The following is a 13089-nucleotide window of genomic DNA, read 5'->3' on the forward strand; positions in this document are numbered from 1 at the left end:
ATCCCTGCTCCCATCCTCTTTGCTCCCATCGGCATCAACAAGCTGTACCACCCGCTCGGTGAGCTCGTGCCTGCCAAAATTGCTGGCGAGCTCGGCATCCCTGTGAGTATTCCCGTGCTGCAATTGTATTCCCTTCGTGGGCGTTCTACGAAGCCACCGTCGGCTGGCCACCATTGTGCTCCCCGGTGGATGCTGCCATGCCCTGCCTCTCGTAGAGCATTGAACCTCGACTACTCACGTGCTGACTGGGCCCCTGTAATCCATATGATGGGGCTCAAAACCCGACAAGCTCTGGCGTCGTCAGTGTGCTTGTGACGACGGGAACTAACGTACCTTTACATCACAGTATTGCCTGTCAACGGCCGGCTCACAGCCCATCGAGGACGTCGCGCGTGCAAACGACGCGGGTGCGGCGATCAAAAACGAGAGCAACTCGGTGCACGAGTACAGTGGTATGTGATGCTGCTGCTCGCCCGAAAGACGGCATGTTTAACACTGTTTCCCTGCGCAGGCCCCAACGGCGGCAACGCACAGGGCCCGCGGTTCTACCAGCTCTATATGGGGCACGATGACGAGATCGTGCGTGATGGTAGCTGCAGCTTGCACATCGATGCTGACAATCGTGCCAGACTATTTCTCTCCTAGAGCGCGCATGGAAGTCCGGCTTCGACGTCATGATGCTCACGACCGACACCTGGCAGCTCGGGTGGCGCCCAACAGACATCAATATCGCAAACTATGTGTGAGTACTGACAACCATTGTCTCCCGCTGTGCACGCTGAGCTGCTCGCAGATTCTACTATCCGAATGCGGTGGGCAACGAGATCGGGGCATCGGATCCGGTGTTCATGAAAAAGTATGGCGAGGAGCTGAAGAAGGATTCTGGAAAGTGGATCGACAGCAGCGTGTGGCACGGCAAAGCACATACGTGGGAGAAGATCGACTGGCTCGTCAAGCAGGTATGTGCGTCTGCGGCTGTTTGCTTGTCCCTCCTCACTAAGGCGTCCACAGTGGAAGCGCATCTCGGGTGGGCGGCCGTTCGTGATAAAGGGCATCCAGAATGCTGAGGATGCGGTGCTGGCGTACGAGCACGGATGCGAGGGCATCGTGGTGACGAACCACGCGGGGCGGCAGGTGGACGGGGCGATCGCGAGCCTGGACGCGCTGCCGGAGATCGTGGAGGCGGTGGGCGACAAGCTGACGATCATCTATGACTCGGGCGTGCGGACGGGCGCGGACGTGTTCAAGGCGCTCGCACTCGGGGCGCATGCAGTGGCGGTGGGGCGGCTGTACGTGTGGGGGATGTCACACGAGGGCGAGGCTGGCTGCCGGCATGTGATGAGGAGTCTTCTTGCGGTGAGTGTGGTGGTTGCAAGTGTGATGGGCGTGGGCTGACTGGGCGTGGCTGCAGGATCTGGACATCCTGATGACGGTTGCGGGGTATGCGAGCATCGAGAAGGACGTGATCGGTAACAAGAAGGCTGTGAAGTACAACCCGAGCGGAACGCCGCCCGGCCCAGGCGAGCATGCGCACCTGTGAAGCACGATGGACGAGTTTGTGCTACATTGGCTTGCTGCTGGAGTCGGCTGTCAGTCAACTGCCTATTCGCTGGCGCCCCGGTAAAATGCAATAGACTGTAGATTGTGCATATGCCGATGATATTAAGATGAAAGTGCCATTCAGGAGAATCAGCCTTCAAGCATCTGTATAAACTCGCGACGGGAGACAGCAGTATTTTGTCCTATGACGGCCCTCAAAACAGCAGTGATAGTAAGACCCGGACGGCATCACTGATCGTACTGTTAGTTGGTGACCACTAGCGGAAATAGGGTGTTTGATTACCTTCGCAGGAACGTGATCGAGATCAGGAAGGAGAAGTCGGAACCGGGGATGTGGCGAGCGCACGCCACCATCATATATCTGCTGCTATTTGTAGTATCTTGCAGGCTTGGCGCGAACCTCTCTGCGCGCTCCTTACGCGCTTGATAGAGTTGCTTGTTCGGGCTTCTGATATCCGACGGACTCTATCATGACCAACATCGCTTGCTGTGAAAAACCACTTGCGACGATACCGGACTCGGGGCCCTGAATGAGTGTTCAGCACCCAGCCTCAGAGGTGCGTGGCCATGGCAGCCTTGCGAGGGCAATCAAGTCACTACCTGCCAGATCTCTGAGCTGTAGCTTGAAGCGTAGGTCTCCCGCCTCCCGAGTCACTTTGGGCTCTGACACAAGCGGACTGCAAAAGATCAGAAAGCGTAACAAGTGCGTATTTTTCCGCAGTAGGCAGGCTTGCGCTTGTCTTCAAGCAAACACTAATAGGGAAACACCGACACATGCGGTGTCCTCCATTGTTTTTTTTCCTGTCCTCTTGTTCACACGGACGCTGGCCGCCAACGAACACTTCTTCCATTCGTGATATGTCGGCGGCTGGATGTATACCTCGTCGTCGATCAGGCCACCTGCGTCCCGGCAGCTGCGTTCACGAGGGCACAGACACGAATATGCATCATTACTAGTGCCCTGCTTCGCGGATCGTACAGATTCAGTCGTGAGCTCACCAGGCGGCCGCGAGGGCTCGTTGTGCCTAGAACGATCGCTTATCTGGGGGCCAAGCCCATACGCAATCTTCCCGGGCGCCGTCGACCTGTCTACTCAAAGACTTTGCTTCTGTTCCCCGAGTCATGTGTCAGTCTGCCTTGACATTCAATACATGAGCTCGTTCCCCGCTCTCCGCACCATGATCATCTGTCAATGTTCCAGGTGATATCTGGCATTGGGCGCAGCGCAGATAGCAGCGACCGTGGGTGATGCGCTCGTTCCCTGCTATCTATATTGTGGTCTTCGGATCTGTGCCAAGTGACATCCCTCGGGTTGTCGCTTGATTTTTCCCATGGAGGGCACTCATGCAGGCAGCGGCGACCTGTGTTTGATGCCGCGGCATTGGAGCCCCTCCGGGGTTCGCCGTTATTTAGGTCGTGAATGGTGGACCAGCGAGCCTCGTCCAGACGAGGCCACCGGATCGCAGACCTTCATGTCCATCGCCAAGGTTCCGTTCCTCATCGCAGGCACACTGGGTGTCTACACCACCTTCACCCCTCCCCAGCCAAGGGCCGTACAAGGCGAGCGCCCGAAGTCCCTGAGCGCGTTTGAAAAACTCTGGTCGTCGGTCGCGAGATCGTATTCAAACGCTTTCAAAGTACGTTACTCGCTTATTCTCCTCTGCAGATCGCTTGCTGACGGTGACCGGTGCAACCAGGTCGTCACCTGTGCCGGAGGGCTTCTAGAAATAGCCGTCACCCTGGCACACAGATATCCCTCTTCCCCCGCATCACGATCGGTGCTGGCCGTGCTAGTCAACGGCCCGACGTCCTTGGCCTCCCGGGTCCACTTCTCGCCTGCATTCTACATCGGTACTGCGCTCGCCGTTGCAGGCGGGATCGTTCGGTATCAGTGCTACCGCACGATGGGCCGCTTCTTCACGTTCGAGATTGCCATGAGGAATGGCCATCGGCTCGTCACAACCGGCCCGTACGCGTATGTCCGCCACCCGTCGTACACGGGCTGGCTGGTCGCCATGGTCGGCCCAGGGATCTGCTGCGCCAGTCCGGGATCGTGGTTCCGGGAGTGCCGCATCTACGAAACGGCTTGGGGAAAGTTCGGAGCGGCGTTGTATGTGTTCTTCTGTCTGCTGTCTCTGGTGCCCGCCGTCGTGCGCCCTCCGACGGAGGACCGGCTGCTACGAGAGCAGTTTTGCGAGGAGTGGGATGCGTGGGCACGGAGAGTCCCGTACAGGCTGATTCCATATGTGTACTGAGATGGTCTGTGTGTTCATTTTAGGCTTTCTGCATGTACCTTATTCTCTGCAGCACCAAATATGTCTCATGACGATCTAGTACCCTGAGCTGTCTCGTTGATTCATTTTTGTCTCTGTCTCGTATATTTCTCTCTCAGCTAAAGCTAGATGTGGTGCTCGAATACACTGGAAGGGACTGTGTTACTATTAGGCGCAATGCAGATGTTGTGGAGGCGTCACAACATGCAAGGCAACAGTGAAAGACAAGGACGATGAGGTGAAGGCAGCTCTCAACGGGAGACCGGTACGTCAGGGATGTCAGGGAAGATTCGCGGGTGCAGAGGACAATGTTCTAACAGTTGGATCTCCGGCCTTGTTTCAGTGATGGTTTCCAGTACACCGTCTGCCACCCACTGCCGCGGAAGATACAGCGCAGCGAGTTTGGGTAGCGCCAGCAACGGACTCATGATGCTGTAAGGTGGCCGCCATCCGTCATTGGCGAAGTGGCGAGGGTGTATGGCGACGACTGAAAGTGTCTGCGAGAAGGCACATGTCGATAACGACTTGTTGAGATATCTCGCTGGGCACGCCCCCAGTACCCGTCCACTAGCGAAGTCATGAGGAAGATAGCTAGCGTGTGGAGGTGCTCCGCCCGTATGCGATGGATGAATAGAGTCGTCTTCTTAGAAATGAAGTCTGTTATGATCTCAAGAGACCGCAATGTTGAGAAGCAGAAAGCTTGTGGGCATGTCAAATACCATGTAGTATTCTCGTCCAAATGGATCACCAGGTTCTGAAGGTTCCTGAAGAGACTGAACGATTGGACGGAAACGTAGTTAATGAGGAGAGTCGACGAGAAATCGCGAATGGTGCCACTGATGAGTCGCAGCAGTCTCGCAATCAGCTCGCTGCCCATGGCCCGGGAATACACCCAATATTTGCGTCCGAGATGGAGAGCCGTGAGGGAGGGGCGTGCGGCTCGAATCGTGTCTAGGATCATACAAATATCGTCTTCATGACAGTCGCCGAAGTCGACATGTAAGGTCTGCAAGTTGCGGCAGATCGCGAACATCTTGGTAAATAGTACTATGGTCCACCGGAGCCCGACGTCGTCCTTTGCAACTCGCACAGAGATGGCATCCACTCGAGGCCCGAGGAGCATGTATATACCTTCTGGTCCACCCACAGCGTCAAGATGAATGTTGAGAGTGCGCACTTCCGGTAGCAGGCGGTATCCCGAGACCTTGTGGATAGATAGATCGTGCAAGGTCGCGTAGTAGGCGTCCTCATTGTGGATAGTGACATGCTTGATGAACCTTGCGTAATGATCCAGACGTCGGGTATTCAGTGCTAGACGAGCATTAGAATCTAACCGATGTCGATTGACACCCTACGTCATCAATGTCAGTCGTTAATATCGTGGGCGTTTGGGAGTGGTTACTGACAATGATGGCGATACTCTCATGATTCTCAGGTACGTCTTCTTCATACTCGTCGACATGATTTGGAGGCAGTGTGTAGATGAGCGGCGCAAGACCCGACATTGTCTCCCAGAGGACAGACATTGCTGGGACATGCAGCGAGCGACAGGCGATTCCCAGGTTCGCTACAGAGCGTTTGCCGTTTCCATTCGAACACAGGGCACGCGCTATCAGGCTTACAATCTGGTTGGACAGCAAGCAGCGAGTGGCAGCTGTCGTCGCCAGCGTATCAGCGGGCTCGGTTTCTACATATCGAAAACAATGCACCATCAGTCAGATCATCGAGACGACCAAATAAATCTTGAGCAGCTCACGGTCTACCATAGATTATGTTGAATATGAGTGGCGGCCGAGTCGAAGCGCTGAAGCCACGAGAGGCGCTCGTGCTCAAGTTTTTGAGATTGATGGGCGCTGGTAGCCACCGATCGGTGCCACACCGTCAAAGTGGTCCGCGTTCGTCTTTCGCCTCAAGTTCCCTGCACACATCTGAGACAGGCAAGCTACCCACAAATGACTTCGCTACCTTCAAGTTCAAGTCACATGCACGGGCTGGTCGCCTTTACAGGTCATCGTTGCCTGCTCATCGCTGAGATTTTCGATCAGATCGTCCGTCACGTATACAGTTCCGGAAGCGGTGAAGGCTCAGTCGCGAGTCTCGCAGCAACGTGCAAATCCTTCCATGTCCCTGCCATATGCGTTTTGTGGGAGAAAATGGTTAGTGTCGCCCCACTTGTGGAGACTCTGCCGCCGAATGGCATCCACGGTGAGCTCGAGTTCCCCCGGAGACCCTCGGGCCGCCACAAGCTTTACCATGATGTGAGACCCCTTTTATTCCCCAACAGATATCTGAAGCTGACATATAGTCGGCCTATAGAACATAGTCGACGCCTTGCGACACCCAAGTCCTGCCACTATGATCCAAATTGACACATCCCGACTGGAGCATTACTCGTGCTTCTTACGAGAACTCAGCATCATCGAGGACTATATAGAGCTCTCTACGTTGGAGTATCTGGCACCTCATCTTCCCAGCGACTTCTGCTTCCTCCCACGAACCCGTGTCCTTAAGCTACGTCTCTCGGGTGACATGGAGGGTTTCGACATGCTCATCGGACCCGAGCTCGTGGATGTGCATATTGAAATCGACAGTGACTGGACGTCAATGAGGTGTGGCATCACCTTTCTCGCAAGGATGTGCTGCGTATGCACCAATCTCGAAGTGCTCCGGCTGGATATACGTTTTGAAGAAGAAGCTGAAGCTGAGTTGTCGAGTCATGTTGGTACGTTCGTGCAAATGGTGCAATCAACATATCCTCGACTACGCATCCTTCACCTCTTGGCCATACACGATTATGATTATCGCTGCGACCCTGAGTTCACGTCGAGGCCCATCATCGACCTTCTTCGTACCACGTGCGCTCGCGCCCAAGAATTCTCGTCGGTCCATATTCCAGTCCCTGAAAATGGTGTCATCAAGCTCGCGAGAAATCCTAACCTCCGCGACGTGTGGATCTGCCTCGACGAGACACCTCTCGAACGTCGTATCTTCGAAGGGATCCATCGTCCCTTCTCGGCTTTGCATGCTATGCGCTTCAGCGTCAAGGAGATGGATGAAAGTTCCTTATCTTTTCTGGGCAGCGTCAGCTCAGCGGTCCTCACAAGGCTCATCATTGATGTTGAGGATGACTCGGAGAACCTCGACTCAACAATGCTTTGCGCGCATATTCAGTGTGTGCAGCAGTCTCCCTTCCGAGACACCTTGACACTCTTTGGTCTGGCTTTTGATACACGCTCAAACCTCTCAAAGAAAGTCACATACGAAATCTTGGGACCGTTGTTTGATCTCCCTCAGTTCTCAAGACTGTTTCTTCGGCGGCCTTCCGATGAGCTGGTTCTGACCATTGCCGGAAAGCATCCACACATCGAGTTGATTACAGAACCCTACTTCCAGTGAGTCTATTAGGAATGTTGATGCAGCCGTTAGTCGTATTCTGCACTGATGTACCATCCTCTTTATGAAAACAGTGAATAATGTTCTTCTGCAACATCCCCACTTACTCGTGGTACGAAACCAACGCGTTCGAATAAATTCATGAATACCATGAATCTCACGCAGTGCGTGTGACGCTCGGGTCACTCTGTCGTACATCAGAGCAAAGAGATAGCTGTGGTTTGAGGGAGAGAGAGGAGCTATATTACCCGACATCGACGCTGGCTTATGATAACACAGAGTGGGAGAGACAGGAATGCCATAATGAGGTTGAGATGGTCCAATATCTGATCACACGCATTTGAATATGGTAAACTACTATCCGGATCGGGATGAGAAGCCTTCACTAGGCAAAAGCAAGCTAGACTCAAATGTCAGATTTGAGTGTACAGCCGACAGATTCTCAGTCTCATGGGAATGTTACCCTAGCCCGTCATACTCGCCTGCTGGCCCTTAGGACCACTTCCCTGATCGACCTACTTCAGTTACTTCATCTCCCCATCAATCTCATCTTCGCAAGCCCAAGAGTCGAAGGATGAGATTGGTAGTACGTGCTGTTTTTCGCTCTGCATCAAGAAATACAAAAGAAACATAAAGCAATAAAGGAAATTGAAATGGTCTTGACCGAGTTCCCTGTTTGCTATTGCATCAGGAAAAATGCCCAAACCTACATAGCTCTATGTAGATCCTGTAGACCACATAGAGTGATAGACTTCCCCCCGATTATATAGTGCTATGTAGATCCGCCTGATCTCGCAAAGTGCTATGTAGCACCATAGACCGCGAGGCTCGTAGGCTCCATAGCCCAGTCCGGGATCGTGGTTCCGGGAGTGCCGCATCTATGATACGGCTTGGGGAAAGTTCGGAGCGGCGTTGTATGTGTTCTTCTTGTAGAAACGAGTGTCGGCGTCGGGTTCGAACAAGCGAGCGCGAAGGTTTACGGAAGCGAGCGGCGCGGGAAAAGATCAAATACGAAGCGGTTTGTCTCGTCCTCGGGGCGGGGAGGCAAACGCGCGAAGTAATTACATGCGAGAACTCGGCCTAATATAGTAAACACTTATCTAAATCAGGTACGAAGGAACAAGGTACTATCGCGCCGCAGCGCGGCACGTCGGCGAGCCGGTAGTCGGGCATGTGCTCGCCCGGTTGTTCCAACACTTCTGTCTGCTGTCTCTGGTGCCGGCCGTCGTGCGCCCTCCGACAGAGGATCGGCTGCTACGAGAGCAGTTTGGCGAGGAGTGGGATGCGTGGGCACGGAGAGTCCCGTACAGGCTGATCCCATATGTGTACTGAGATGTCCTGTGTGTTGATGTAAAGGTTTCTGTGTGCACCTTGATCCTTGTACGTTTCATGACGATCCAGTACCCCGAGCTCTCACGTTGATCCCTCTTTGTCTCTGTCTCGTAGATTCTTGTCTCAGCTAGAGCTGAATGTGGTGCTCGAATATACTGGAAAGGACTATGTATTGGTGTAATGCAAATGTTGTCACGAAGGCACAACATCAAAGCAAGGGGATGTTGATAGACAAGGACTACGTGATTAAAGCAGCTGTGAATGGAAGAGCGGTACATCAGGAATGTCAGGAAATGCACGTGGGTGGAGAGGGCAATGTTCTAACAGCTGGATCTCCGGCCTATTTTTAGCAATGGTTTCCAATACATCGTCTCGCGCCCATTGTCGTGGAAGATATAACGCAGATAGTTTTGGTAGCGCCAACAAGGTAGCCATCATGCTGTAGGGCGGCCGCCACATGTTGCGGTCCCGTTGGCGAGGATGCATGGCGACAACCGAAAGCGTCCCCGAGAAAGAACACGTCAAGAATGACTGGTTGAAGTCGCTCATGAAATCCTCACAGGATGCGCTTGGTGATCTTATAAAGAGTAAAGCCAGCGTATCCAGGTGCATCGCCTGTAGGTGTCGCATGAACGGCGGGGTGTCTAGAAAGATGTTGTCTGCTATGATCTCCAGAGAACGTAGTGACGGAAAGAGGAAATTTGGGCCTTTACTTGTGAGATGCGACATAGCCTGCGGACTCAGATGAATCATCAGATTCTGGAGGTTCCTGAAGAGACCAAATGCCTGCATGGCAAGGGGTTCGATGCGGATGGTCGAGGAGAAATCGTGAACGGTGCCGCTGATGACCCGCAGCAGTCTCTCCATCGAGTCTCTGGGCGTGCCCATAACCTTGAAGCCATATATCCACGCCTTGAATGTCAGATGCAGAGCTCTGAGGGAGGGACGAGCGGCACGCATCATGTCCAAGATCACACAAATTTCCTCTGGATCGCAAAGATCAAAGTCGATCTTGAGCGTCCGTAGATTGCGACAGATGGCAAACATCTTGTTGAGAAATACCGTGGTCCAGCGGAATCCTGTGTCGGTCCTTTCGATTCTCACAGAGATAGCATCCACTCGAGGCCCAAAGAGCATGTCCATGCCTTCTGGCCCGCCCACAGCATCAAGGTGGATGTCGAGTGTTCGCACTTCCGGTAGCAAGCGATATCCCGAGGGCATGTGGATGGATAGATCGTGCAAGGTGGCATAGTATGCATCCTTGTCGTGCACAGTGACATGCTTGATGAATCTCGCGTAATGATCCAGACGCTGGGTATTGAGAGCAAAACGAACGTTGGAAGCTAAGTGATGTCGATTGACACCCTACATCGGCAACGTCAGTCGCTTCCATCAGGAAAGATCTTGACTTACAATTACGAAGGTGCTCTTGTGGTACCCGGGGTCGTCGCTTTCATAATCATCATACTTGTCATCTTCATAATCATACACATGATTTGGAGGCAATGTGCGGATGAACGGAGCCAGACCCGCCATCGTCTCCCAGAGAACAGACATTGCTGGGACGTGCAGCGAGCGACAGGCAAGTCCCATATTAGCTACAGAGCGCTTGCAGTCTCCACTCGAATAGAGGGAGCGTGCGATGAGGAGTATGATTTGGTTGGACAGTAAACAGCGACTGGCGGCCGTCGGCGGTGGTTCGGTTTCTACATATCGAAAATAATGCACCATCAGTCAAAACGTCGAGACGACCGGATACATCTTGAGCAGCTTACGGTCAACCATAGAGTATGTCAAATACGGATGTGTCTAAATCGAAGCTCGACTCCGAGAGGCGCTCATGTTCAAGTTGAGGTTGATGGGCGCCGGAAGCCTTCGGGCCGCCAGCCACAATGATTTGTGGCGTGCCATTTATAAGGACCATGTTCATCTTTCATCTTTGGTTCCTGCGCACACAACTGATGCTGATACCTATACTCCGCATTCTAGCACCGAATCCTCCAAGTTACCCGCAATAGCTCCACTAACTTCAAGTCATACGCATGGGCCGGCCACCTTTACAGGCCACCCTTGCCTGCTAATCGCTGAGATATTCGATCAGATTGTCCGCGACGTATACGACTCCGGCAATGGTAAAGGATCAGTCGCAAGTCTCGCAGCCACATGCCAGTCCTTCCATGTCCCCGCCATATGCATTTTGTGGGAGAAAATGGACAGTATTGTCCCACTCATAAAGACGCTGCCGGATGGCTTCTGGGGTCTACATGAGATTCCCCACAGTCTTCCCATCTCCTACCACACTGTGAGTCCTTTGTGGTTTCCTATACTTTGATGGTCACAGTTGATGAACGGTCTGTCCACAGGGCATACACGACGCCTTGCGATACGCCAGTCCAGTCACTACTCAACTCGATATATCTCGTCTTGAGCATTACTCGCGCTTCGTGAGAGAACTCAGCATCACGGAAAACAACGTCAAACCTGCTACACTCGAATATCTGGCGCCTCATGTTCCCAGCGACTTCTACCTCCTACCACGAGCCCGCATCCTCAAACTACATCCATCTAGTAACCTCGATGGTTTCGACATGCTTTTCGGACCTGCGCTCGTGGAGATCGATATCCAGGTCGGCCGTGGTAACTGGGAGTCGATTGGACACAGCATGTCCCTGCTCACGAGGATGTGCACCGTGTGTACCAATCTCGAAGCGCTTCACATGGACATGTATCACAATGGGTCGTCATTTCGCGTCGGCACGTTCATGCAGGTGGTACAATCAATGTACCCTCGGCTCCGCACCCTTCACCTCTCAGCCGACCATGATTCTGAAGGTGATCGCTGCGACCCAGAGTTTACTTCCAAGCCCATCAGTGACCTCCTCCGGACCACTTGTTCCCGTGCGCAAGAGTTTTCATCAGTCAAAATTCCAGTCCCTGCAGATGGTATCATCCAACTCGCGACAAATCCAAACCTCCGGGACGTGACGATCTGCCTTGACGCGACAGAACTCGAACCTCGCCTCTTCAAAGGAATTCATCGCCCATTCTGCGCTTTGCGCGCTATGCGCTTCAGTGTAGAGCACCTGGATGAACGCTCCTTGTCGTTTGTGGGCAATGTTAGCTCACGCATCCTGACCAGGCTCATTATCGATGTCGAAGACGCAGATGTCGAACTTGACTCAACGATGCTTCACGCGCACATTCTGAAGCTGCAGCAGGTTCCCTTCCGAGACACCTTGACTCTCTTTGGTCTGGATTTCGAACACGCAGAACTCTCAAAGGCAGTGGGTTATGAGGCGTTGGAACCGTTATTCGACCTGCCTCATATATCAAGACTGTTTCTTCGGCGCCCTTCCGACGAGCTGGTCCGGACCATTGCTGAGAAGCAGCCGCATATCAAATTGATTGATCAGGTCTCCTGAGAGTCTTTGAGGATATTAGTGGCGATATGTATGCGTAATATAGGAGTACGATAAGATGTTGATGGACCTAATTTAGAGGAGATCCCGATGCTTCTTGTATAGACGACGACCAAGGCCTTGAGCGCTGAGCAGCGAGCGACCTCTAGATTAAGTGCATTAAAAATTGCCGCTTAAATTTCGCTGGAAAACAAGCGAAATTTAAGCAGCCAAAAGCAGCGAGCAGAATCTGAGCTCCCTCCTCGAACAGCGACAAATAAGCGACTGCTCGTCGCAAGCGCTCGCAGATTTTGGCCTACGGCCATGTCACGTTTGCATGACTCACCAACCTGATTGGCTGGTCAGCGTGATCAAATCACGGCTTCATCACGCGTAGTCATCAGCGACCTTTCAGCGACCTCTGGGCGCTCAAAAGCAGCGAAAAGTCGCTTCTTTTCCAGCGACATTTAAGCGGCAATTTTGAACGTACCTATCTATTGCTGACAGTCCGGAGTATGGTAAATGGAAGATCAAAACGGATCAAAACAGTTTGCGTCTAACGCGCTTGTACAGAGTTTCCTTTTCCGGAAACGAGACCGACGTGTCCTACCCGTGATTGCCCCCAAGTTAGTCTTTGACTTGCAAGGTCTTCATGCTGCCACTGGCATTCGCTTGCTCCAGATCTCTCAGTATATCCTCATAATTCTCAAAATGCAACACGGGACGGCCTAGCCAGTGGTATCAGAATATGCAAGACTCTGACTGAGCCGAGCGTCTGACTTTCGAAATAATTAGCCATACTCCTAGCTATGTGCTTCTTTTCAGATGGCTCGCGTAGTGTCTTTTGTGTCGCCACATGATGCGCCTCGAGGATCCACCAGCCCCCTGTACACTCAGGCGGTCCTTGCTTTGGTGCTTTAGGTGGCATGCTAGTACACTCCGCCACATAGAGCGGGATCAGTGGCGTCAGCATCACATTGCTCGTCAAGCGTTCTTTCCGCCACGATCTCGTCTCCATCAGCGAAGAACCTATCAAAGCATGTTTTTATCTCTCCTTCAAAAAGGCGAGGTGACACAGTCGAGCGTTGACACCCTCGTTTCATTCTTGCATACCTGGTCAGTTCAAGGACACC

At 53.0% G+C, this 13089-nt stretch overlaps 6 protein-coding genes across 6 annotated transcripts in view; 4 read left to right on the forward strand and 2 right to left on the reverse strand.

Moving 5' to 3' along the window:
- The window catches only part of POSPLADRAFT_1174435 (hypothetical protein), a 2614-nt gene extending 914 nt beyond the window's left edge, over positions 1-1700 (forward strand). Inside the window, exons 4-10 of the mRNA XM_024488288.1 lie at positions 8-102; positions 347-452; positions 512-579; positions 630-742; positions 794-959; positions 1012-1356; positions 1412-1700. Of these exons, the coding sequence (XP_024334164.1) occupies positions 8-102; positions 347-452; positions 512-579; positions 630-742; positions 794-959; positions 1012-1356; positions 1412-1540 (1022 nt within the window). The 3' untranslated portion in view covers positions 1541-1700. The remainder of the gene's footprint in view (positions 1-7; positions 103-346; positions 453-511; positions 580-629; positions 743-793; positions 960-1011; positions 1357-1411) is intronic.
- A 1581-nt stretch (positions 1701-3281) lies between these two features.
- POSPLADRAFT_1097232 (hypothetical protein) lies at positions 3282-3815 on the forward strand (the record flags this gene model as incomplete). The annotated part of the gene is made up of 1 exon (XM_024483143.1): positions 3282-3815. A coding segment is annotated over one exon (534 nt), but the record flags the coding sequence as incomplete, so codon positions are not given.
- A 442-nt stretch (positions 3816-4257) lies between these two features.
- POSPLADRAFT_1061582 (hypothetical protein) lies at positions 4258-5359 on the reverse strand (the record flags this gene model as incomplete). The annotated part of the gene is made up of 2 exons (XM_024481397.1): positions 4258-5184; positions 5240-5359. 2 exons carry the CDS (start codon positions 5357-5359, stop codon positions 4258-4260), a joined length of 1047 nt encoding a protein of 348 aa, XP_024334166.1.
- An 829-nt stretch (positions 5360-6188) lies between these two features.
- Positions 6189-8558, forward strand: POSPLADRAFT_1157200 (hypothetical protein; the record flags this gene model as incomplete). Its single annotated transcript, XM_024487143.1, has 4 exons — positions 6189-7225; positions 7751-7812; positions 8160-8283; positions 8336-8558. 4 exons carry the CDS (start codon positions 6189-6191, stop codon positions 8556-8558), a joined length of 1446 nt encoding a protein of 481 aa, XP_024334167.1.
- Positions 8559-8804: 246 nt separating this feature from the next.
- On the reverse strand, positions 8805-10115 carry POSPLADRAFT_1156726 (hypothetical protein; the record flags this gene model as incomplete). Its single annotated transcript, XM_024487097.1, has 2 exons — positions 8805-9923; positions 9972-10115. The coding sequence occupies 2 exons, from the start codon at positions 10113-10115 to the stop codon at positions 8805-8807; spliced, it is 1263 nt and encodes a 420-aa protein (XP_024334168.1).
- A 652-nt stretch (positions 10116-10767) lies between these two features.
- POSPLADRAFT_1156508 (hypothetical protein) lies at positions 10768-11980 on the forward strand (the record flags this gene model as incomplete). The annotated part of the gene is made up of 2 exons (XM_024487075.1): positions 10768-10860; positions 10922-11980. 2 exons carry the CDS (start codon positions 10768-10770, stop codon positions 11978-11980), a joined length of 1152 nt encoding a protein of 383 aa, XP_024334169.1.
- Positions 11981-13089: the final 1109 nt, after the last annotated feature.

The sequence above is a fragment of the Postia placenta genome, assembly GCF_002117355.1.
Source record: "Postia placenta MAD-698-R-SB12 unplaced genomic scaffold POSPLAscaffold_18, whole genome shotgun sequence".
NCBI lineage: Eukaryota > Fungi > Basidiomycota > Agaricomycetes > Polyporales > Adustoporiaceae > Rhodonia > Rhodonia placenta.